The sequence below is a fragment of the Delphinus delphis genome, chromosome 20 (assembly GCF_949987515.2).
Source record: "Delphinus delphis chromosome 20, mDelDel1.2, whole genome shotgun sequence".
In the NCBI taxonomy this organism is placed as follows: Eukaryota; Metazoa; Chordata; class Mammalia; order Artiodactyla; family Delphinidae; genus Delphinus; species Delphinus delphis.
Window position 1 is genome coordinate 56692580 of NC_082702.1, and position 26223 is coordinate 56718802.

The 26223-nt window shown below is 51.6% G+C and overlaps 1 protein-coding gene across 7 annotated transcripts in view; it reads right to left on the reverse strand.

Moving 5' to 3' along the window:
* MTHFSD (methenyltetrahydrofolate synthetase domain containing) overlaps window positions 1-23871 on the reverse strand; it is a 58069-nt gene extending 34198 nt beyond the window's left edge. Inside the window, exons 1-8 of one of the 7 annotated variants that reach the window (XM_059999314.1) lie at window positions 23811-23871; window positions 20308-20411; window positions 19482-19595; window positions 17322-17435; window positions 14532-14622; window positions 11485-11597; window positions 11150-11275; window positions 666-5396 (exon numbers count right to left, since the gene is read on the reverse strand). In XM_059999314.1, the coding sequence (XP_059855297.1) occupies window positions 4920-5396; window positions 11150-11275; window positions 11485-11597; window positions 14532-14622; window positions 17322-17435; window positions 19482-19595; window positions 20308-20411; window positions 23811-23826 (1155 nt within the window). In that variant the 5' untranslated portion in view covers window positions 23827-23871 and the 3' untranslated portion in view covers window positions 666-4919. Of the gene's footprint in view, window positions 1-665; window positions 5397-11149; window positions 11276-11484; window positions 11598-14531; window positions 14623-17321; window positions 17436-19481; window positions 19596-19627; window positions 19742-20307; window positions 20412-23810 lie in introns of those variants that run through there. The other 6 variants (XM_059999315.1, XM_059999313.1, XM_059999317.1 and 3 more) reach the window with 6 other exon arrangements.
* Window positions 23872-26223: the final 2352 nt, after the last annotated feature.

Genomic DNA, 26223 nt, shown 5'->3' on the forward strand with positions numbered 1-26223 from the left:
TGGGCGGGGCGCAGTGGCAACAGCCCTTGTCTGCTCCAGGAGGCGTCAGCTGAGACGCCTCACCTGGGCTTGGGGACCGACTTTCAAGGTGGCACACCCACGAGGACGGTGAGGTGGTGGTACGCACTCCTCTGCTAGGCCCCGGCCCAGGCAACTCGGGCTTCCTCACAGCGTGGGGACCAGGCTCTGAGGACAAGCGTCCCAAGAAGATGAGGGGGAAACTGCCAGGTCCTCAGCCTCCGCGTGCCAGCCAGCAGTGTACACCCAGCTGCCCTAGGGCCCAGATCCACGGGGATCTGCACAGACCCCTTCGCTCAATGGGGCTGTTGAATAACCTTGGGCCAACACTTCACAACTTCCACAGCATTTTAAACAGCTCAATAAATTTGAGCCATTACCATCAGGAGTGAAGACAGAAGACCGTTATCACCAGAAGACAGAAGCCAACCCAGCTGAGGTCGGCACCCCACTCTCAGCTGCAGAACAGCTGGGGGCTCAGGTAGGCAGCGCCCGTTGAAGAATACTGCGGGAGGTGACTGTAAATTCACCTACACACCAATCTCTTCTTCCTGCTTTTATGCATGGAGTTTTGTGTCAGATTTATCTTGAAGACAGACTTCCCCAGGATAGCCCCGCCCCACCCCACCCCCTAAAAAAAACCATTTTGAAAATGACTAGAGAGTCCACAGTATCTACTGTATTTGGAACATTGGTTGGGGTTAGACCCAGATACAGGGGAAGTGAGGTCAGCAATACCCATTCAGCTCTTTCTGCTGAGTGCAGGGGGTGTGAGAGGCAGACGTGAAGTTTTGGAAGAGTCCTCTGCAAGCCAGGTGCTTCCTGGGAGCCTGTGGGGGGGAGGCAGGTGGTGAGAGGTGGCAATGCTCCCCAGGAAAACGAGGTGAAGGGAAGGATCCTCAGTTTTGCTCCTCCGGCAAAAAGGCAGAAAGCTTCACCTCATAGCGATCGTCTGGCCCCAGTTCCTTAAAATCCAGGGCAAAGCCTTCTCAGGCTTGGCCAGGAAGGGCCTGGTGTGGGTGTGGGTGTGGGTGTGGACGGAGACCTGGATTTGCCTCATGTTTACCATCCCTGGACCCGATTACTGTTTCTTTTTAAATGTTGCTCTCATCTGACATTTTATCTTCTCGCCAGTATCTCTTCACCAAACATAAACTCTTTTGTTGTTTTAGCTACACGGGCTCTCTTTTCTTGGGTAGTTTTATTCTCAGCCTTTTCTATTTGCAGTCTTGTGTCATCGTGTTTCTTTCTCCTCATGCGGCATCTGGGGGAGGTCTGTGTGCGTCGCTGGATGGGAACCAGGAAGGCCAAATGATGGCCGAAGGACAATGGGAGGGCAGACCTACAGAACCCCTCCCCTAAGAGTCTAGGAGGGCTGGCTCCCACACGCCCTGGCCGCTTAGGGGCTGCTGGCTGGGTTGGGGAGGGTGGGGTGTGAACAGCGCTATCCCTGCTCCTCTGCTGGTAGAGGAAGTACAGTCAACCCTTGGTATCTGTGGGGGACTGTTTCCAGGAGCCTCCGTAGATACCAAAATCCACCGATGCTCAAGTCGCTTATATCCAGTTGTGTAATACAGTCGGCCCTCCACATCCATGGGTTCCACATCCAGGACTCAGTATTTGCAGTTGGGTGAACCCACGGTTGGTGCAGAACCCGCAGGTGTTGAGGGCCAACCGTAATGCAGAGAAGCCGGCAGCGTTCCTGGGGCAGAGGCCAGGGTCCAAGTACCCGCTTTACCTCTGCCTGGGTCTGGAGCCCCGAACAAGCCCATTGCACTTTCTGAGAGCAGCTGTTGCCATTTGTAACAGTCACCCAGTCCAGAGGCCGATTTTAGAAGTAGGAGACACATGTTGTAAAGCTTATTTATCTTAACATTCCCCAAACGACTTAAGTAATACTAAATAAAATCATTTATGCATAGTGACAAATTTTAGAAAAGAACACACAGAAATTTCGATGCTTAAAAACACTGGTGAATGCCGTCGCTTGGAGAAGCAGCCCGCAGACAGCTCATCCTGGACGGCTCGTTTGGATTCCATACCCACCAAACCCTGACATTCCAGGAGAGGACCAGGAATAAGTTCCTCCTTAAATTCAGGGCCCCGCCCATCCTTTACTAACCCAACATTAGAAAACATTCTTTTATTATTTCCAAATTCCTTCACTTTTATGTTTAGATATTTAATTAGCCTGGAATTTACTTTTACGTGTGGTATGACTTAGAAGTAAATCCAAGCTGCTTTATTCACCCTTCAAAACAACAAATCTAGAGGAGGTCCTATCCCTATGCCCACTCACAGTTGAGCACGTGGAAGTTCAGACAGGAGGTACCAGGCAGCAGCAACACTGATGCTCTCGGCCGAACCTGTGTGATTCTGAAGCTCATGCTGTTAATCCTAGCTACGTTTTACAACTGCACAGAGGAGAGACTGGACGTAAATCAGAGGCAGTGTCAAGGCTGCTTAAGTGGTGGAGTGAGGGGTGACACTCTTTGTACTTCTGATATCCCCAAATTTCCAGAATGGATAAGTTTACTTTTATAAACAGAAAAAATCTAAGTGACGGTGAGCAGTGAGCCTTAAAAGAAACAGAACGTTACAACCGTTCAGGCCTTAGAAACAAACATGCTCAACCCTCTCTTTGTAAAGATGAGGACGCCAATGCCCGGAGAGGCGCCATGACTTGCCGACAACATAGGAACCGTCAGCAGACACAGTGAAGCCCCAGGGCCAGCGCTCGCCATGCAGAGTTGAGGGTGGCAGGAATCTCCTCGCATCTGCAAGCAAAACTGCAGCGCCACTCAGGAAAACACAAGACGCGACCCACGAATCGTGACGAATCCACTTAAAAGGGGTTCATACAGTCTCAGCAACTTGTCAAGCGCTCAGTTTCCATTACTTTCTAATATGCGAACTATACAATTATGATGCTGACAAATACTCAAGAACTCTGAGAACGAAAAGCAGGGTCCCTGAGGGCCCCTCCTGGCGGCGCTGAGAACTGCGGCTCTGGGGCTGCCCGAGGCGAATGGAGGGGAGGCGCGCAGGTGACACATCTGGAGGGCTTGTATTTCAGGCCCTTGGTCCTAGTTTCCCTCATACTAACCTACTGTCCACAAATATAAAAAAATGATGAATGCATTCAGATCATCTGTGTATCAATACATCTGGATTATTTCAGCTGAAAGTGACAGAAAACCCAGCACTCTGGCTCAACCCGGAGGGATCATCCCTGATGGGCACAACTCAACAGTCTAAGGTGCTGGCACCAGACTCACCAGACACCAGCCCCCAGGGCTGAGGCCCGGACCCAGCCTCCCCCTTGGCTCTGACGGAGCCCTTCCCATTTGCATTGCTCCTGAGTTGCTCTGTATCAGCAGGTGGTTCTCACGGCTGGGGCTGGGGCAAAGTGGGGAGTAAAGGCAGGGACAGACTCACTTCCTGCCCTCCTGTAGCACTACTCCAACGGTAGCAAGTCAAGGATAGAAACATCAACCAAAACTGAACAAGAACATGCCAAAGACAGGAGGCATTCTGGAAAAAACGGGAAAACCAACCGGAACGGAGCAAGGAGTTCAGATATCAGGTCGCTACTCTGGACTGGGCGGTCAGTCAGCCTGGGATGGCCAAGCTGAACACAAGTGACAAAACGAAACCAGCCAAGGGACAGGGGTTGGGCAGAGAAAGAGTGAGCCCAGAGGCCCTACGGCCTGGACTGCCCTGTGTTAAGATATTCTACCCCCTGGTTTTGCTCATGTCAATGTGGAGTCTGCATTTAACCGAGCAAATCTAAGGATCAATTCTCTTTCCAAAGTCTCCACCGCATTTTCACTGTAAAACCAATGAGAAAATGCTTTTTCAAAGGGAGACTGAGAGCCTTGAGAACCTTATCTTCAAAGTGCAGGCAAGGCCTGCCCCTTGAGGCATAATAATGGGTTTAAAACATGCTCAGTAAGACCCTCTGGTGGAAAAATAAAAATGCCCCGTGCATATACATTTGAAAAAAAAAATGAAATCTCCACTTAAATGCTCATCTTGACTTTTCACCCAGGATCACTGCAAAAGCACTTCCGTTTAGGAAGCACAGTTCGGCCAAAATCCAGCTTGATTTCCAGGAACAGAGAAATGGAGGGACAGAAAACATATGACAGTGGACAAATGAGTGTGTGAGCATGTGTCTGGCCTCGTCCGTGACGTCGGCTGGGACAACTCACTGACAGCCAGGATTTCCTAGACACAGGCTCCCTGCTGTTCAGGGGCAGCTGGCCGAGAGCAGAGGTGTTCACCCCGGGGGAGGAGCCTGGCTGGAAAGGTAAGGAGGGGACAGAGGTGAGACCACACAGCCGAGGGTCCACGTCAGATTGGCCTCCATCTCCGACACCAGGACTGAGGTGTGACAAGCAGTCTGTACCCAGGGGACTGAACCACCTGGCTTCTGCAAGCTGAGCGCATCTTTTCCCTTCTAGCAGTGCCAGGCCAAGGAGCCAGGAACACAAGGATATCTTCTTGTTCTGAGCCGCCACGCCTCTGCAGCTGGTCCTCTGCCCGCCTTCTCTTAATCTCCCACGCCTCTCAAGTTCAAAACACAGACTCCCCTAAACTGCAGTCAGCATTTACTCCAACTTGTTTATTGCCCACTCAGTCCCCTAAACCAAGACACCAGCAGGGCTGAGACACCCAGCAGGCTGAAGGCCCAGGATAAGCCAAAGCCTGAACATGGACCTTTCTGCCTTCAGAAGACGGGAATATATTACGGCTGACTTCCCTGCTCCTCAGGAGACACCAGGCTGAAGCTCTGACTTCCGGGAGAGGACTGAACTCAAGGCAGCTCGTGCAGCACAGCTCCACCACATCCCGCTGTGCCGGGTCCTGAAGCTCGCCGGGGCTGGAGCGGGATGTTGTCACGGGTCAGGGTGCGGCTCTCCAGTGCGGCCGCCCGCCGGGCCACTGGCCCCCTGATGCCTGGCCAGCGCCACCCTCACTGTGTTGGCGCCCAGACAGAAGCCCTGCAAGCGGGAGATGGCCTGCCAGGCCTCGGCCGGGTCCCGGTAGTGGAGGAAGGCCCCGCGCTGCGGCCCCTGCCAAGTGAGCCGTGAGGGCGCCGCGCCCCGTGCGCTGAGGGCTCGCTTCAGCTCACTCACCCGGGCGTCCCGGGGGAGGTTCCCAACGTAAACAGTGCTGGAAGGCACATCGTCCCCCTGCCAGGAGCCCGATTCCAGCGAGGGCAGCTCCCGCGGGCTTCTGACGGTGCTCAGGGCGGCCCGGGCACGCGGCAGGCCCCGGTGTGTGTCCCGAAGGGTGACGTCCTTCCCGGCCTGCTCCTCTCGGCAGTGCAGGCTTCTGAGGACTGGCATTTTCCCCATCATCTCACAGCTGATCTGAAAAAGCAAGGCAGTTCCAGATTCTTGAGGTGTCCAAAAGGGACCATGACTTGGTGACAAGGGAGGAGAAAGCAGTCACTCAGGGGCCTCTGCCCCACATGCTCGTGGAAGCCTCCGTCCACTCAGGCCAGCCATCTCCATCTGCCACTCTGCGTCTGCCAGACAGGCCGTGGCCGCTGCAGGAACCGGACGGCTTTCTCCATCTTCCTGGGGGCCCAGAGGGCAGCCAACCACGGCTTCCTGCGCAGAAGGCGAAGAGCTAGGGGCTTCCCCGGCGGCCCAGTGGTTGGGACTTGGCCTTCCAAGGCAGGGGGTGTGGATGTGACATGCCTCACCGCCAAAAAACCAAAACATAAAAGAGAAGCAATACTGTAACAAATTCAATAAAGACTTTAAGTTCACATCAAAAAAAAAAAATCTTAAAAGAAAAAAGGGGAGGAGCTAAGATCACTGGTATGAGGGTTACAGGGTCACAGATGGCAACCGCCCTGGGGACCCCAGGATAATGGGGCGGTTTCTGCTTCCACACCCGTCTCCTCCCCAACCTACGCCTTTGGGTGGGAGGAGGTCTTTAATGGGGCCGTGGGGATCTCCTTCTCAGCCTCCCCCCACCCCCCACCTCGCACCCCTTCATTAAGGGCCAAACCCATCCAGACCTCCGGGAAAAAGCACAGACAAGGCGAATGTGAAACAGAATGCTACATGGAGAACACTTTCTAGCAAAGGGTGATCAGGCTACAAAATGACGAATCCCACATACAATGTTACATCTCAAAGAGAAAGACTTTTACACAAAAGACACTTTTGGCTTTTTGGTCAAATTGATCAGCAAGTGTTTCCTGAGCACCCATGGCAATGGCGGTGACAGAAGCGCCCCAATACTCGAGGTGAAGCCTGAACAGGACACCCACGGCTCCGTCCTGTGGGGCAGGGGCACTGGGGGCTGAGCCTGGGCAGAAGTGCTTCATGTCTCTTAAGGAATCCCAAGGCAGAAATGAAACAGAAAGCCATGCTTAGTTCTTTTCAATAATTCATTCTTTAGAGATGCTTTCTGTCTTGTTTGGGGCACAAAGCATGTAAATGATCAGTCACCAAGGGAATTCCCTGGCAGTCCAGTGGTTAGGACTCCATGATTCCACCGCTGAGGGCATGGGTTCAATCCCTGGTTGGGGAACTAAGATCCCACACAGCTGTGCAGCGTGGCAGGAAAAAAAAAAAAAAAAAAAAATCAGTCACCAAGAGGCAAGCAATGGTCCAAGCACGGGCTTCCCACAGATGTGGGTCCATCAGAACACAGATCAGCACACAAGGCAGACAGCTGTAACTTTTCTACAAAAATAGTTCAACTAGCACCAGTGTTCTCAATATATTCAGAAGCCTATGTAACTTAGGGCAATGGTTCTTATCCTTGTCAGGGTGTCAGGGACCCTGGAGAGAAGCTGGGGTTCCCTCCCAAGAAGGGCTCCACCACAAGTCTCTGTACAATTTCCCAGCACTTGTTCCCGGACCTACAATCCGCAAGAGGCACACAGGTCCCAGGTTGAGAATCAACGGATCAGAATAAGATTTAAAGAAACACGAACACCTAAGCACGGCACGTATCTTCTCGCAAACCTGCAGGCTGCTAACCCTCACCAACTTCGTCCTGGTCGTCTCTCCCAGTGCTGTGCAGATGATGGCTCTCCCCCGCAGCAAAGCCCTGCCTGGGGGTCAGAGCTCTCCCCAGCCAGATGCTGCCCTTGTCCCCGGCACAGCCAAGTCAGGAGCCTTGCGGGGGCACCCGACCACTCGGGTCTTCAGAACAGAGCACACTCTTAGCGCAAAGAAAAACTCCCTCCTTCTCATGTTTCCCATTGTTCAGATACAAAGAGAGAAACAAAAACCACGTCTATGCCTCGGAGACACCCACAAGACGGAGCCACTCTTCCTGATCAAAGGGAATCTTCCTCCACTTGACCCTCTGCCATCTCCTGAACTGACTCATCTGCAGGTGGTTAAACTCACAGACCAGTCCTCCAGAGGCTCCAGTTCCCAAAGAATCCCAAAGACAATGCGAGTCAGGCCAACCCAACTCCCTGCCACGTCCCTCGTCTGCCTTCGTAAGGAGTTCACATTCTTGCATTCTTTCAAAGTACCTAGGAGCAGACTTAAACTGGTCATAATTAGATTCTTGGGGACTTCTTAAGTTACTGGATCTAGCATTGAGAAAGAATGATCAAATTTAAAACTGTAATTACAATCAGAGAAAAAGTGTGACTATGTCCTTGTATGAGAGAACTAAACGTTACCCCAGTCCAAGCACCAGCAGCGGGAGCCACCAGGCCACACCTCCTGGGAAACACCGTGCATCCGCTGGGCCCACTGTGGCCAGATGAGCACCCCTGAAGTGCCCAGTGGACCCACAGGGCTGCCTCAGGCAGAGGTGCGTGTTCTCATGAAGCCTGACCCACGGGGTGAGGCTCCACGCTCAGGCAGCAGACATCCACCCTAAAACGTGTGTGAAGCAAACACGCATCCTTCTGTGCACGTCCCCGGGAGCTACCTGATCCCAAGCTGGCGCACATGCAAACTGCAATCAGCTGCAGGATAAGGAAAGCCTGCCAGCACACACTGTGAACTGAGCCCACAGCACCGCCACGCTGGCAAACACCAAGGCATCTTTGGAAACAGAAACAGAAACGCGAGGCTTTTACGTAAAACTGCTCGTCCTGAGAGCGGTATGTCCTTTGGAACAACAAAGCCCAGTGTCAGCTCCCTCTCCACGCCACTCCCACCCCGCGAGCTCTAAAGGACAAACCTCCCTGACCATGAGGGGGCCTCTGCCACTTTCCCAGCCATTTGCCACCTATGTGCTCCTCACGGGATGGCGTAGGTTGATGGTGGCCCTACAGCCAACAAGCTTCTGAGAGCCGAGTGGACGGGCTGGACACCCACACGGGACCCACACCGCGGCTCTCTATTTTTCCTGGCTGGCAATTAGGAACATTTGTTAGGTTTTGTCTATTTGCCATGTGAAATGGAAGATTTTGCTTGTTAATCAAGCAAAAAAATGTATGCCCTTCTGTAACTAATCATACCATTTAAAAAGCAAGTGTAAAGCAAAATTGATTTTTTCTGTGCGCTACGATCCCTTTTTGCTGAAGCATGCAGACGGCAGTCATTTCTAAATATATGTTCCCTTTAGAGATTAAATTAAACCTGTCCCCTAGAAATGCTCGCTAAGCCCAATACAATCAGAAATCTGACTCTCGACGCATCTGCTGCCAGCCCAAGAAGAAGACACTTGGCTCTGACCTCCCTCCGCCACACGCCGGGCTACACTCTGGGATAAATTGCTTTTCTTTCTGGTTCTCACTTCACTTGACCAGAAGATAAGGTGCTGGGGAGGGATGATCTCATTCTATAACGCCAGGATGTGCTGGAGCAGCTGCTGGCAAAGTTAAACAGAAACACCAGAAGTATTTCTAATGAGAACTACAACTTCCATAAAAATCACGTTAGTCTCTTGCAAGACTTAGAAGGTGGGTCGAGGAGACCCACTGTCTGAAGTGACTGGAGCTGGAAACAGAGTCCATATCAGATCAGTCTATTGGCTGGGGCAGTACTCACATTTCTTGAGAAGCTAGAGCAAAGGCTGGAAAATCAAATGCTGTACAGTCTTTGCGTATTAAGAATGAGTTAAAAAAAAAAAAGCATCACATTTGGTACCTATTTCAAAACATTGCATCTGGGAGGGCTACAGTGTTTAGAAAAAAAGGGACTCCAGATATTCCAATGATAAAGACAAGAGGCAAACTCCTAGAGTCTGATCCCTACATGACGAGTCTCTGGGTAGAGCATCACAGAAGGATTTACCGGTATGTGCCAGACAAAGAGCCACCCTGAAACAGCACTGAGCTGCCCCCACCACCTCCTCAAATCTTCAGCGCAGGGCTTCCCTGGCGGCGCAGTGGTTGAGAGTCCGCCTGCCGATGCAGGGGACACGGGTTCGTGCCCCGGTCCAGGAGGATCCCACACGCCGCGGAGCGGCTGGGCCCGTGAGCCATGGCCGCTGAGCCTGCGCATATGGAACCTGTGCTCCGCAACGGGAGAGGCCACAGCAGTGAGAGGCCCGCGTACCGCAAAAACAAACAAACAAAAATCTTCAGTGGAATTAGGGACTTTGTCCCCAAAGTCAATGAAAACGCACTCTGGCTGCACACAGAGCAAGCCCAAGACAGAAACCCCAGGGGCTGGAGAGAGTCCTTGCCTTCACAGGACCCATCGCTCTGCACTGCAGAAATGAGAACACAGGACCCAAAGTAAGAAATGGCCTTTTACAAGCTAGGGACTCTTGCCAAGGCCTCACTAAGCATGAGCATCCTTCGGGAAGAGGGAAGAGGATGAGTAAGCCGACATCCCGATCAGCAGGCTGACATGTCTCAGGAAGCTGTGGTTGAACTTGGTTTCCTTTCATCTCAGAGGGATTATATTCATCTAACACAACTGATAACCTAATTTGTTGCTTTCTTTGTATTTTTCTTGTTAAAATCTGCAGACTGTAACCACGGCTATTCTCCAAGGCAACCAACTCTCTCTCCCCGGAGAGGCCCCCAGAATCCTCCCAGCCTGAGCTGCAGCTGGCCCTCAGCTATGAAGTGCTGGCCCCAGGGCACCTGCAGCCTCGCTGTGGCCGCGCCTGTGATGTATCCTCCCCAGACCGCGTGCTCACCTCTGAGCACAGCCACCTCGCTCCCACGGCCTGTACGCCAGTCGCCATTCAAAGGGAGGCTGTGGGCCTGAATTCTGGGGAAGCCCAAGTTCTAACTGTCCCGAGAGACGCTTTCATAGTCGTGAAGGATGCTGCACCTTCTCCCCGGTGCTCAGGGTGCACGTGGACTGCCCCACACCCCAGCTCAGGGTCTCATGTGCTCCCCTCTGCTCTCCTCAGGGGCTCTCCTGGCAGGAGCGCGGGCATCTGTGGGGAAGCCCTCAGGCTGCGGTGAGAGCACAGGGCTCATCCTCGGAGGGGAGGTGGATGCTGCTGACTCCCAGGCCCCCAGGAAGGAGGCCTTCCAGCTCTGGATGACTCAGGTTTAAGGAATGTGAAACAGGGACAAACATGCTAAGCTGATCAGGAGTTTCAATGCAAACAGAGCACAACTTCTCCAGTTTTCTCAGCAATTCTGGCTATTTACCAGCAGATGGCATCAAAACCCACAGGTTGGCTTCTGGGGTCAAACTCCAATTGCAGACCACTCTGCGGTCCATGCCACTGCCTGTTCTGGAGATGCAAGTCACCACGGCATCAGCTTATGAAGGCTTTGGGTACTGCCTCCTACCCAATTCGGTTCTGCATGGAGATGCAGACAGCAGTAAGAAAATCTGGGTTTGCAAAAGGACAGACTGATGATTAGGACCATGCAGAGCTGGGACGGCAGAAGACAGCTCTTAGCAGTGAAAGCCAGCGGGCAAACAGACTCAAGGCATCAGCTCTCCTAGTTGAGTTGGTCACTTCCCGCTGCCTAGAGCTGGTGTCGTGTAGAGACCTTGAACCCTGCCTGCTCGTCAGAACCAGCAGGTTTGCAAAGTAGATGCTCCAGCCCATGCTTGGAGACCGTGATTCAGAAGCAGAAATGTTCAGAAACTCGTGGGTGACTCTAGCGCACAGCCATGCAGGCCTGGGGACAGCCGCCACGCCAGACAGAGAACGCAGGGAAAGAGGAGGTGCCTATAAGCCACGGGCCTCGCTCCACAGCACGGTGACCCACCTTGGACCACACGATTCCAGTTGGCTTGGGGCGCTCACACCCCGTGGTGATGACTCGAGTTGGAGTGAGAATATAGTCCACGGTGAGGTCGTGATCCTCAAGGAGTGTTTCAGGTATGTCGACAACCTGGTCAAACAGAAGCGGGTGAAGGAGCGGACAGGGATACGGCCCCGGCTGTGTTGGCTGCACCGCTGGTGGAAGTACGATGTCCCCCAAACCCATCATGGGCAAGGCCGAGCTGCCACACCGGCGAATCCAGCCTGGCTGAGCGACGCCATGCCCGACACGGCATGGAGTGAAGGCGGACACCCTGCTGGCCTGTTCCCAGGAAGCACCTGGCAGTCGTGGACGATGGTGACCACTGGCGTCCCCTGGCTGGCCGCTCCCATCGACACCATCATGGCGTATTCAAGGTCGGCATAGCCTTCTCCCTTCCCAATTCTCCAGCCTAAGAACAACGCAGAGAATCAACGTCTCTGTGGGGTCTGGGGAACCATGCAGGATTACGCTTCTCCTCGCGGACTCAGAGGCGTTACAGAGGAAGAGCCACACACAGCAGTTCACGCACAGTGAAGTGAGCGTGGAGCCTTCTCAACACAGACCTCTCCTTTACCAAGGAAACTGCGCTTGCATTTATGGGAGCTTTACGTCTACAAGTAGTGAAACAGTAGTTTTTAAAAACACTAAGGACAAATTCCTACTAAAGGCAAATCTTTTTCATCATGGAGCGAAAGCAGGAAGTCTAGATCAGGGACGTGGCTGTGAGACAGCACAGCCTTGCCTTGTAAAAGCACTACGGACTCACCCAGCGCAGCCCCACAGCTTGGAAGGAGGCGGTTTAAGCAGCACTAGTGCTATTTTCAAATTCACAAATGCGGCGCAAGAAAAGGGTTCATCCTCTGAGGCTGAAGGACAAGCGAAGCAGGAGAAAAGAACGCAGGACAGCGGACAGGGGACGTTAGCACGCTGCCAGCTCCCCGCAGAGTCCAGCTACTCTGCTCGGCAGGACGCCCAGGCCAGCCGGGAGCTCTGACTTCTGTGTAACGTCAGCATCGTCAGCAAGTGTGTACGCGCCATCACTCACACGTCCTGTAAGATTCAGCCCTGACTGAGCTCCTTTTACAATGAAAAGCCTTCAACCGGGCACACTAAGAAGCAAGAGGAAGACAATTCAATAGCAGAACAGCAAAGGGTACAAAGAGTCCAGAGAGAGACGGGCGGACGGACAGTGAACACAGGAGAAACGTTCAAGCTCACCCAAACCAGATGCAAATGAAGAGGCGACTCAAATACCACTGTTCACTATCAGACGCTAAACTGAGGTGGGATAATTCTAGTTATTCACAGAAGAGGGAGAGAGGCACGCAGAGGGGTGGGGACGTGAGGTGGGCACACTTTCTGGTGGGTAGTTCGGCAACATCCATCAGGATTTAAAAACCCTTTGGTCCGGTAATTCCTCTCCTAGGAATCACCCCACAGGTGGTCCTCAAAGGTACCCCTAGAGCATACGATAAGACGACACCTCATTCTGGCGGTATTTGCAAGGGAAAGACTGAAACAAACACTGGAGATAACTTAAATATATATCAGTCAGGGCTGATGGACAGGAGGAGGCTGAGCTCTGTGCTGACGGGCAGAGCCCTTGGAGACACAGACGCAGCAGCAGCAGGGCACAGCGCACTGTCAGTGCGGAAACAGAACCAGGATGAACGTGCAGCCCACACACAGAACACTCGAGATGCCTGTATCTCACGCCACACAAGCTGATACTTCTGTGGGCATCGGGGACAGGCAGAGGGAAAGTGGCCAGGCAACGCTTTCTGTGCTATCCCCCTTTTTTAAACACATGCATGGTGATTTTGTTGTTTTAATTAGGGGGTTATCTAAACAGTGACAGTTACAAAACATTGTTTTCTTTTTCATACATCCTGAATTAAAAAGAAAACTCCTGACATCCTTTTAAAAGAAGAAATCGTTGCTAACTTCCCATTGCCAAAAGAGTACAGCCCAGTTCCCGGCATCTGGCCTCTGGTCTCTGGAAGGACAGCCCCAGATACTAGAGGGCTATGCTACGTGACCACGGCACTCCCTCTCCCCGTCCTGCCCCGCCTGCCTCGAACACACCTGGCACGCAGGAGCCAACCCTGAGGCCTCTTCTGAGGTCACCGTGCTCCAAGCTGGCGAGTCCCTCCTCTGAGCCCGCCTACGTCCACCCCGGCTTCTGTTTCCAGCACTGAGCACGTCGTATTGTAGCTCAGCTCTCATGTCTGCTCCACCCACCCACTGAGGACCCACAGCAGAGTCCACTCAGTGCCGGCCTGGCATGTGGCACACAGTGGGCACACGTGTGCTCACGTGTACCCGTCCCTGAGGACACAGGTAAAGCATCTATCTGTAACTGTGAATACAAGGCAAACAAGGAATAAAGACCTGTAACATGTCACTCCTAAGCATCTCACACAGTAGCTCAGAGCAGGAGCTGGGAAAAGAGTAAGTTTAAGGTGATGGTATTAAAGGCCAACATTTAAAACACGACGCTCAGGGTTCAGAACGAATGATTTAGAGCACTGCTCGCCAACCTCTACTGAAGGAAGAACTTGGCTTTGGCCGACTAACTTCCAAAGGGAGATCTGAGGATGAGCATCTCAGGACATTCTGTTGGCGGGAAGGGAGGAGAGAGAAGGCTTTCCTGGTGAGGGTGGGGGTCCCAATCACACCACACGAGCGCAGCTCTGCAATGTGCTCATCCTGCTGCAGAATCAGCAGCTCGTTTCCAACAGCACCCAGGTGGGCCTGGGGCAGAGCAGGGCAGAGAGGAAGAGGCCCTAGGGAACCCCAGAGATGAGTCCTGAGGGCGGCTCAGCCCAGGGCAGAGGCTGGCATAGTGACCCACCCTGTCCCTGCTCACAGGCTTGCGGGGTGAAGCTCCAGGCCTCAGAGGCAGGCTCAGGACACCCCGCACCGTCCAGGAGGCTGCTGCGTCACAACAAAAAAGAGCTTCAGAACCCAACGTTTCTCCACTTACTGGAGGCTCTCCAAAAACAACTATTTACTGACGCACTGCAAATAAGTTCAGCTCCAGTTCCAGTTAACTTAAGAACAGAGGGGAAATCTTTCACCACCTGAAGAGAGATTATCTCACTTTATTTTTCCTGTTATGAAAAGTGAAAATGCTGTAAAGGTGTTGAGTGGGACTGAGAGTGGGAGGGACCGAGTTAATTCTTCAAAATGGGCGATAGACGCAGTGGTTATGCACGCCAGGCACGCGTCCAGAAAGCTGAAATCACTCACCATCAACGTCTGAAAGGCGACCGGAGCGCTGGGGGAACAGCAGGCTGCAGGGTAAGTGGTCACATCCGAGAGTTTCTGTTCTTAATCTTACCTTTTTCAGAAACAGCCACGGACCCCACGACCACTAAGTCCACAAGGACCCTGGAATCCAAGCCCACGGGAGTGCTGTAGTTCCTCACACCCTGCGGACAGACACGCGGCCTGAAAGCTCCCTGGCAGAGAGGCCACCCGTCTCATAACCCGCGGGGGGATGCACTCAGGGTCTGAACAGCCTCCCGAGGGAAGCAAGCACGTGCACCACCCCACAGCAAATACGCAGCATCACGGAAGCAGCAGCTCAGGAAAACCATGGATCAGAACCATTTTAAGACAATTCCCCACAATTCTTCCCCAGGAAAGACATCAGGAGGAACTGACAGCACAATGACTAGGATATTCATTTCATAATGTTCAACAAATCATTTTCCTCCAAGAGGCAGGAGAGCCCAGTGATTAGAATACAGGCTCGGGAGTCACAAGGAACCGGCTCCAGGTCCCTCTCCGCTGTGGCCTCAGCAGGAGGAAACTCTCTGAGCTTCAGCCTCTTCCTCTGTAAGACAGGGACACCAGCCCTGCCTCATCCGACATGTTGGAATGAAATGACAGAGCACAGGTAAAGCGTCTAGCATGTAAGACATGGCCATTAAGCGTGTGTGACATATTAGTTCACTGTGAAACGCTGGAGGCCTCGCTCTGCGTGAACAGCTGGTCACTCCTAACATATTAATTATTCAACCAAAGAGCACCCAAAGCACACCCACTTATGCTGACTAATGGCGGCCTGGTGCAAAGCACAGGGAGGCTCCTGTGGCCATGACTCTGATAACGGGCGACAGGGGAATCTCGGAAACCAGAGGAGGGTGCTGCACGGCCCAGCACCCGGCAGCAGCGGTACCATGATTGGGGCCTCCCAGCTATCAAACCGCAGTCATCGGCCCGCAGTGCCCACTGCAGGAAAGCGTGTCCTTCGTTAAGCTCACAGCGGCCACGCAGGCAGGTCTCTTGCCCACGGCCCATGTCCTCAAGCCTGTTTCGGGGCGCTTGGTGCCTGGCAGCCTTGGGGAGCACGCACCTGCCTGGGGTTTTCTGTGTTGTAACCTGTCAGGCCCCCTCTTCTCTCGGGGGCTCAGCCTCACCTGCTCAGTCTGACCAGACACAGCGTGAGCAACCAGGAGTCACCCTGACTCTCCAAGATCCTGTTCTATTCAACCAAGAGTCACCGGATGGGCAGAGGGACTTATGAGGCAGTTAACAGACCTTTCTGCCTGCCCCCTGGGGTGGTTACCAGAACACTCCTGAGTCAGAGTAAATACAAAGACCACGATGGCACACACAGGTGGCTGGGGTGTGGCCGTGGCAGGGGGCTGAGGGACAGACTCAGAGTTTTATCTGCCATGAAGTAAGCCTACATCACAGTCTCCTACAGTGACACGCACGGTGGCGGCATTTCACCACTAAGCTTTGGCAACCTAAATAATAATCGTACTAAATTTGCATCTGCGTTAGACGTGGCTTTAAGGGTCTCTCTCTCTCCTTTGCCATTTTTCCTCTGCCACAAAGAAAACAAAAATCTTTGGTTTTTTCTACCCGCGCTCTGTCATTCTGAGGTTCATGGCCCTGGATCTCTGATTTCCATCCGGTATCTGATGATGTAACAGAGCCCAAACACAGTTCAATCTGTATGCAAGCTCAGTTGTGAGAGCTGGTCTGGCTTTACCCTGGCCAGGACCAGCCAGTGCCGGCACCTCACAGGGCCTCCTGGCAACGAGCCCCATGTCGGTCACCCTTCGGAGGGGAGTGGGATGCTGTTAAGGGTGACACAGACCACTACACCAGCACCACGGCCATGTCTGACCTGGACCTCAATACGTGGAAAGGGGCTGCTCTTACTGTCCGGAACCTACCAATTATAACAGATCACATTCCCTGCCAGCTCGCGGAAGTATGGGCTCAGATCTGTGGCCACAACCACCAACTGCAAAGGATCACGGGGTGGCCACTTTGAACATTGACCAGAACCACGGTTATCTCTTATTTTTCTGCATTTATTTTCCCTTTGTTCTTTTTCCTACATGTATTTTATTATCTTACTTTATTATATATATTTTTGTATGCCACATCGAATTCTATTTTTGCAATAAGACAGGTTATCAATAAATAACGATAAAGCATTCACTTTTTATACACTAGACTTAAGTGGAAAATCCCTTTTTAAAAGGAATATCTTGATGCCCTATTTCTTCTTCCCACCGGATTAGGAATCAAATGACCTGGGGTCAACTCTAGAACTCTGAAAAGTCACCAGATTCTATTTCTTCATCTCTAAGATACTAGACAAATTCCATTATAAGGCAGTCTAATGTGACATTTACACACTGGTTTTATGGCATCGTGAGGTAGTGAAGAAAATCATACTGCTAAATCACTAAAGCCGTTATTACTTTAGCACTTGCTGAGGCAATTTCCAATTGAACATATTTTGGAAATTCTACCCCGTGTCCCCATTTGCTCTGGTGGCATCTGAGAAAATGCTACAGGGCACTGAACAGCATCAAAAGTTAACACCAGAGGGCGTCAGAGTACTGGAAAACTGGCTTTCCCTTTTCTTAATTAACGGGGGAATTTACTATTTCTCAGCTTAGTGCAAGAGAAAACCCGAGTTACAGGCAGTTTTTCTGCTTGGCTCCTGTAATGACGAGATTGCTGAACACTTAACATCACTCTTCATTTGGCTTTGCTAAACACAGATTTCAGCTCTGGCGCATTTACACTGTTCTAACTCACCAGAAGCCACGGCTGAGAACGGCTCTTCCCTGTGGCCGGTGTTGCTTTTCACACTTACCTGAGAGGTGGCACATTTTCTCAAGATGTCTTTAGTTGCCCCGGGGGGTGGTGTGATCTTATTAAACAACCCCGTTCTCAGTCGTGGTGTTGGAACCAACAATGTTTTTTTGCTCTTTTAAAAGAAAAGACAATCAATAAATTACAAAATTTAAGATGGGAACTTTCTTGTGTATACTTTTAACATTTCAGGAACAGAAGCAAATTACTATTACCTGCATTTTGGGGTGTGTGCCAAGGAGATGAGTTGTTTTGCAAACCCAAGTGAATAATACAGGGGGCCCACTTTACGTAGAGCAGCTGCACTACCCCGCCTCAGAATAAAGGGGCAGGGGGTTTGTAAAACTCGCTGACTCAACTCTACTTGCCATTCACAATGCTTACAGGTGAAAATGACCATGCAAATCCTGACGACCTTCCTGGGCCTTCTGCTCCCAGCATTAAGCACTATCCAGGTACAGGGATGTTTTATCTTGAAGCTGGCATTACACAGCCACATTAAAAACATTACCCCGTCAAGCACTTGTATCTAGTTTGCTGCTCAATAAATCACAGTCTGAGAGATCAGTGCTCATTACAATTAGTATTTTATATTGACCTGTGTTGATAACCGTCTTCTTCTATTTAGTTCTCAAATACCTACTGCGAGCCCCAGGGCAGGGGTTTTCAAAGTGGGGGCCCCTGGCCAGCAGCATCAGCAGCCCCTGGACACCTGTCAGAAGTGATCAGAAGCTCTGTGGGGCCCAGCAACCTGCTTTAACAAGCCCAGCCGGTAATCCTGACACGCAAGAAAGTTGGAGAAACAAGGCCCAAGGACAGCGCTGCAGAGTATTCAGGGGTGGGCCATGAGGCAATCATAAAATTTATAAACTCCTTCATGTAAAAAATCACATGTTTTACTTTTTGTGCAGGAGATGACAGCCTGAGACCAACAAAAGACCTATAAAAACACAGTCTGGCTTATTAAAAAAAGGTTTTCAACCCCGAGAAGAGTATTTCAGCAAAAGTAACGAGTACGTGCTGCTCTCCTTTTGAGTGTGACAGAGGTGGTGGTTTTATTTGCAGTCTCCAGATCCTGGTATACCGCACACTACTCTGATCACCCCTCGGCTGTACACCAGAGTGCCCCGGGGAGCTCTGAGCCTCAGCAAAGTACAGTTCCACTCGAGCCTGACTCAGAAGCGGACACTGGCAAGAGTCTCCAGAGCTCCTCAGGGGTGCTGACTTACAGCCGTGTGCTCAGGCCCAGGGATCTCAAAGCTCCATCAGGGCGTTTACTATGAACAGGTTCTAGAACCGAATGAAGGTCTGGGGTCAAGCCTGGGAAGCTGTGCCCCCAGGTGTGATCTGCGGCCGTAGGCATCGCGCTGCCCCTGCCTGCCGAGGTATGCACTTTCCCACACAGGATGAAACGCGCCCGCAGAGCGAGGATTCTCAGGAGTTATAGGGAAACTGAGTCACCACCCGAGGCCTGGTGGCATACAGCAGAATCCCACAGACCCCGCACTGCCACACGCAGCACTATACTCACTGTAAACGGTGTTTTGTTTCGGCAAAACAACATCATCCATTACCTTAAATGAGTGATGTTATCTGAATTTTACTGCTTTCATAGTTTGGTTTATATGTAATTTACATGTTTACTTTGGTTTTACAGTCACATAAGATCCTGAGCCTTATAATTTATAGCAAGTTTTATGTTTATACTTATTAAATTATAATAAATTGAAGCAACCCTGGGGGAATTTTTCCTCTTGAAAAGGGGCCTATTATATCTACGTTAAGAAACACTGTTCTAATTCATACATTTTGGGGACTCATTTCTCAGATCTCTTACTCATGGGTTATCAAGTTTCGAAGAATTATAGTATTACAAATGTAGCAGATGAAATATATTGTAATCGTTCGCTTCTGGAGAGGTACATTAGAATTGGGATGCCTCAAAGTCAGGGTTTCAAAGTCTTTTCTCTTTTAATTCAGAGATGTTCAGGACTTCTAGACCGACAGACAAGGGAAGAGCTCTGGACCGTCCTGGAAAAAACAACTCCAAGGAGTTGTCAGAAGCACCATCTTTCCAAATGTGGGACTGTGCACATTTGCCAGCCCCCTGGGGAAGTGGGCCGCTCAGTAGCCAGGGCTCAGGCTCAGGGAATGGGATTACCTGCAGCGCCAGCAGCCGGACGCCTTCCAGCGGTTTATCAGGGTCCACTTTAACCTCCTGCGTTCTGGCAAAAACCGCGAGGTCTTTGATGTTTTGGCAAGCCAGATAAGAGCCCTGGTTAGGCAGATAGACAGAGGTGCACTTACGTTGAGGACGAAGAAGCGGGCATTTTTCTGGGGTGCGTCAGGGTTGACTTTAATGGTTCTGGCCATTTTGAACGCCTGCAAACGTGGGAAATGCTCAGCGGCCCGAGAAGCACCCTGTTTTTAAATGCAAGTGCACGTTACTAAGAGGCCACCACCCTGGGCCACCCTCAGCCTGATGCTCCAGCATCTCCCCCAGACAGGCGCGGGGGCCGATTCTGAGACCAGGTCTGGGGTCACCCGAGAAATGTCTAAGGAAGCAGCCAGGTAGAAAGGGCTGAGAAGCCAGCCTCGCTGGCTGGGGCTCCCTCTCAGAGCACGTCACTCCTTAGGAACCAACTGTGTGAAAAGGCACCACAACCATCGAATGCTTCCAGCCAGGAGAAATATTTCACTCTGTACCAAACGGGGAACAGTTGCCTTAGCACCTCCTCATGGCAAGATGCGACCCACCCACCAACCCTGCACAGAAAGGCACGAGGTGCTCGAGAGTGAAGGTTAAGTAACACGATGAAGGACATCTCAAGGCATAAGAACACCCGGCCAGCTGGTTCAGCTTTCACACCACTCACTGTTCACCGAGTTCCAATCCGCCGTGAAGCAGGAAGGTAACTGTATTACCACTGTTACTCATCTAGGGGTATCCTGCTTTCACTGTGAATGCTCCAGGAATGCTTCAGTACCTTGAAGTTGGGAATCCTGTGACGAACAGGCCGGGGGAAATCAGCTAGATTTCGTGCCTCCATGTAGTCCCAAATCTGCTCACGAATGTCCTGTTTGGAAACACCTATGGCAGTAAAGGGTGTGACTGATAAACCCACAGACAGGAAGCCCACAGCGCAGCAGTCCCAGGGCCCAGCGCTCGCCCGCTCCCGCTGCACCCCCAGCTCTGCCCCGCCAGACAGAACCTAGGGCTTCTGATCCCTACGTCGAAAAACTAGGGTCAGTGGTAAGTTTTTCCACCTCAATAAACTGCTATAGTCCAAACACAGTGTAAATGCAACGTAACCCAAGTGTTAATTAAGCCAGTTCTATGAACCTGTAGCGGCGGGAGAACAAACGCAAGCCAAGCCATGGACCCAAGCATTCCTAACCCCTCACGCGGAGATACCAGTTCTGCTAAGTCTCTGCGATCTCAGTCTCAGTCTATCGGTCTTGAGACGGCTGTGATTACTTCACTCCTGCTGTAAGTCCTGTTCGCTTCTCTTAGACCTAAGTGACTCGTAACCCAGCTACTATTCTGGATTACCAACTACAGCCCCCTTTATTGTGGGACTCTTTATTCCAGACCTCGCTTTGGTAATGGATTTTTAGGCAACAAATATTCCTTAAGGACGTGACTGGGAAAGTCCCAAGAAAATCCACACCAACCACGTGCCCCTCCTGGAATGGAGAACCACGAAAAGCAGTTTCCAGTTAAGCAGGAAAAAATAAAATCAGCACATGCATATAAACAATTTTAAGACAGTCACTGAATTTTTGTTTTCCTTTGTCCGAAAGGATATCCCTGCACTCATACAGAAGTCTGTTTCAAATCACTTTGGTGTGACGGGGCACCTCTCATCACCCAGGCAGGAAACAGGGGCAGGTTCAACCTCTCAAGTCCTCAGTCTCCCCTGCTGGAGTGGAGGCTGCTCAAAAGTGACACAAGGGAGCAGCCCAGAGAGCTGGGAGCCACCACCCTGGGGGGTGGGATGTGGCTGGCAGCTGGCTTCTAGCCATAAACATTGAGCAATTGTGTGGCTTTGACTCTTGTGAATCAATTACATTGTAAAAGCTTAATTCTTTTGTAAATGGAGCTTTAAAACATACAAAGGCATCTATAATGAAGAGCCTGTCTCCTCACAGTCTGCTGAGTACCTGGTCCCTTCCCCCAAAGCAATCAGTGCACCTATTTGTTCTAGTGAATTCTTCCCCAGGCATCTCAGACTTCTCCCTGGAGACACTCCATTCGTGCCCTCATCCTCTTTCCCTAAGAGGGTGCGCTATACACGCAGCTACATACACTGCTTTCAACTCTGCTATCTACTTACTGTCCTGCAGACTGGTCCCTACGGTATACAAAAGCACCCTCATCCTTTTCTGCAGCTGCCCAGTTTTCCACGATGGGGGCAGGTCAAATTTTACTCAAGACTGATGGGCAACAGGTGGTTTCCAACCTTGTTGCCTTACAGCCCTTGCCCATTTTATAGCCATTTGTTAAACCCCTACGTGTAGTTTTAAGGTGTTCAGGGCCAGAGCCAAAGGTTTCCACTGCTTATGCCCACAGGCTAGACACAGACTCCCCTGGAACCACAGCCATGCCAGGCCCTTCACAGCCAGGCCCCAGAGCCTCCTGGACTTCCTGCCAACACTGCTGGTGCCTCTTGACCCCAGCTGTGCTTCTGAACCACTGCAGAAATGAAGAATGCAGACTCGAGTGTACACGCATCTCCACGGACGCAGGCCAAGGCTACGCTACTGCTGGCCTGGGTAGGGCCATGCAGGCAGTTTCCAGCACTTGGCTTGCTCTTTCCTGCTGGGAGCTCTGCATTTGCTGGTCTCTGCTGGAAAGTCTGTTCTACTCCCTGTCCCTCAGGCAAACCCTCACTCTTCAAGGCCCAGCTTCGGCACCACCTCCAGGAAGTCTCCCCTCCATGCTGTTCCAGTGGCCCGAGGATCCCTGGCACAGGGTGTGGAATGAGTTGCAAAGCTCTGCCCGCCACTTCAGCCTCATCTCCTGTCACTCTCACATCGAATTCAAAAAGTGGCCCAACCATGTCGGCCCCTAGCCCCACACACCTGTCCCCCTGTCTTTTTCAGGCCTTTGTACCTCCTCCCCTCCCCTCCCCTCCCAGGTTCTCCCCTTCCTGTCCCTTCAGGCCTAGCTGAGACGCCACCTCCCCCAGAAAGTATTCTGAGTGCTGGGTCACAGACAGACGTCCCTCCTTTAGGACCCTCCCCCGTTGAGGAACCCAGAGCACGCTCACTGCTTGTTTTTTCCAACAGAAACCATTACATCGACACAACTATTAAAAGGCTACTATATTTATCACTTTCACTAACAACCCAGACATCCAATGATATCCCCAACACTGTGCACAGTGCTGTGTGGGACACAAGAGATATAGGCATTGGGGCCCTTACTCCACAGTCAATAAATCACAAACATCCCAGTGACTCCCATTTAGAAAGCACTGGGCTAATCGCAAGGGGAGGGAGAGAACAAAAGGGCAGGTTCTTGCCCTTGGGAAGTTACCAAAACATGGGAAATAATTAGAATAATAAAAGGCGACATATATTAATGTGAGAAATGCATGAACCCTGTTCGTAACTGCCCAACAGGTCAGCCTGGGTCTCGTTCCTTCTATCTCTAGCCCTGAGGTCACTGCTGGCATCTCCAAAGGTCTTTGTCACCATCCCACTGAACTATCGGCACCTGTTTACTGTGCTGTTTCCATGCTACCCGGACAGTAAGGGAGGAGGGGATTTATTCACGGTCGTCGAACCGGGCTTTAACAGACCCTGGGGCGCCAACGGCCTTGGTAACACCTTTGCCAGGCAATTCTGCAATGAGTAACCAAAGCTCAGGGGCTCTGGGGCGAGCCTCCCCGAGGCCTAGGGAAGGGCCTGGGACAGCCTAGGTCTCGGAAACCATCCGTTAAGAGGTCTGTGATGCAGCACCCCAGCGTTTAGGTTAAACTGGCTTCCAGTCGTGCCCCCGCCAGCAGCTGTGAGCCTCCGCTTCTCCTGCTGTAAAGAGGACGTGATACGGGAGACACATCTCACGGGGACGCACGGACAGTACCACGTACCCAGAAGATGGCCTCCCTTCCTCTTCCCACCTGCTCCACTGACAGTGTCGGGTATCCGGGTCCCAACCCGCCGCAGGTTCGACCCCGCACCCGGCTCCGACCCCTCTGAGACCCCGCCCGCCCCTCCACGTCCCGTCTGCCCAATCCCCGAGGACCCCTCCGCGTCCACGCCCGTCTCTCAGCGGCCCCTCCGCGTCCACGCCCGTCTCTCAGCGGCCCCTCCGCGTCCCGGCCCGTCTCTCAGCGGCCCCTCCGCGTCTCCGCCCGTCTCTCAGCGGCCCCTCCGCGTCCCCGCCCGTCTCTCAGCGGCCCCTCCGCCTCCCCGCCCGTCTCTCAGTGGCCCCTCCGCCTCCCCGCCCGTCTCTCAGGTGGTCCCTCCGGCGGCCCCTCACCCGCCCTCGGCTCCATGGCGACGCCGTCAGTGCGCGACACCTCACCCAGCGGAGTCCGGCACGAAGTGACGACACCTGCGCGCGCCCTCCAAGCGCCTGCGCACTGGCGTGGGGTGGGGGTGGGGGCGGTGGCGTAGCCGCGGAGGCCTGGTGGGAACGTTCCGCGGCGCGCATGCGCATGCGGTTCCGCGGGCCTTGCGAAGGGAGGTGGGCGTGGGGCCTGAGGGTTTGTTCTCCGAGCAGGCCAAGCACAGAGGCCCTGCTCCGACGCGCGTTTGCCGGGCGCTGGGGAGCTACCGAGTGAACAACCCCTGGCCTGTCGGAGCCCACTGCCAATTCAAACACAGCTACCTCCTCTTCTATTCCCCAGAGGCCCCCTACTCCGGGAAGCCGGCCTGGATTGCTCCTCCATGCCGCGATCCCTCTCCTGTGAGACCCTACAAACGTTAAATGCCACAGTTTATTTTCTGTTTCCTGACTTCCCCCTGCATCATCTATACACACACACACACACACCCCTCCTAAAGTGCTAAACAAATAAATAATTCTAATAAAAAAGGCTGGCTCCCGAGAAGCTAGAAGATTCCCTTCCCCCTGGGGAGCCGCTCTGCTTCATTCGGTCCTTTACAGGCCCCCTAGGGCCTCCCTTGCTTATCGTCACCGTGAGACCCGGTGGTCACTTTCAGGCAGGATGGTGATTTCAAGTCTGGTGTATTCTCTGGGGCTCAGAACACACATCCCACAGTCTGCAAATTCGGTGAAAAGCATATAGCCTCCTCACCTCTTTCTCTCCCTGCCCTGTCCAAAAATCAAAGCCCTGTCTGCACCTCCCAGAGAGCAGTCGCTTCTTGCAGACTCTGATAATGAATCCTTTTACCCTACCGGGTTAATTAAGTTTGCAAGGTGGTGGTATAAGAAGCTAAAATTTCATAGACATTGAGTCATGTGTTCAGAAGTCATGCCTTCGTGCATACGCTATTGACTGTGTATATATAGTTATGAAATTACATAAATGTATGTTTCCATATAGACTATTTTTATTTATATAGAAGTTTGTATTTTAACGTTTTAAGTTGACTCTAATTTCCAAGACGCTAACCCTAATCTTAAAGAGGCAGCAAATTAATGGGTTAAGAGATCCTGATTCTCTCACTTGTAGCTGAAAATTTGTGGTTACTTAAGATCTCTAAACCTAAGGTTCCTCCCCTGTAAAATGGTGATATTAACAGTACCTACCCCAAAAGAGGATTAAATGAGATGTCACAGGCAGAACATCTTGGCACACAGTATGCATGCGTTATATTTTCCCTTATTTATTAGGGAGGAAAGTCTTGGACAAGTCATACGTTCGTTCAATAAACACTTCTTGTGTACTATTATGCCCCAAGGTACCCTGCCAGGCACTGGGGCTGCAGAGAGAAACAAGACAGAGTCACTAGCTGCCTGGAGAGGTAGGACATGTGTGGCAGACATGAGACTGCTAAACAAAAGTCAGCTCACCCATCTGCCTGGGTCCAGAGAAGACTGAACTCCCTGCCCCAGGGGTGTGTTGGGGCCACATGATCTGTCCAGGCCGATGAGTTGTGAACAGAAGTGCCATGTGTCACTTGGACACTTAATTCCCAGGGCAGAATCTGCCTCTCCTGCCCCTGCCAAGGTGACAGGAGGGGCAGCCTTTGAAAACCCAGGCTCCTGAGTGACACCCAGCTGGGGTTGGCTCAAGATGAAGTCAGTGAGACTCCGGTTGTTTGTTACTGCAGCATACACCAGCCTCAACTGACTGATACACTGTGTAAGCCAACCAATTGCATAGCAACATGCATGAGGGCAACTGTATAGAACTGGCATGAAACGGGCAGCAGAAAGAGGTATGCAATTGACTCTCTTTAAGAAGAAACATATGTATATCTTTAATATTCTGTTTCAGAAACATCTACAGTACTCTATTGGATTTCTTACAATTTTGATGGTATTAATTGTGGTGATGCTTGAATTATACAGATAGATAAGCTCCTTAGACAATCAGCGTTTGGTTGTTATTTTTTTAAAACAACCACAAGTTAATGTGATAAACTCCATGGTTGTTCAAGATTATTTTCCAGAAACTTCTAGAACACAAGGAGAGGGGCCAAATTAGGCCCCTACATTAGTGTTTGCAATACGGAAACCCTAATTTCCTTCCATGGAAAGATGTTTGCTCTGTGTCACATCCCTTTTTAAATATCCAGAGTAACAAAGATGGTTTTCTCCCAATCTTTTTCTTTAATTTTGAAAAATTTCAAACTTAGAGAGAAATTGCAAGACCAATAAACAATGAATACCCACATACCATGGGTTCAGCAATTGTCCGCATTTTAGTACATTTTAGATAACTTTCTCTTTCCTTCTCCTCTCTGTCCACACCCTCCCCCTT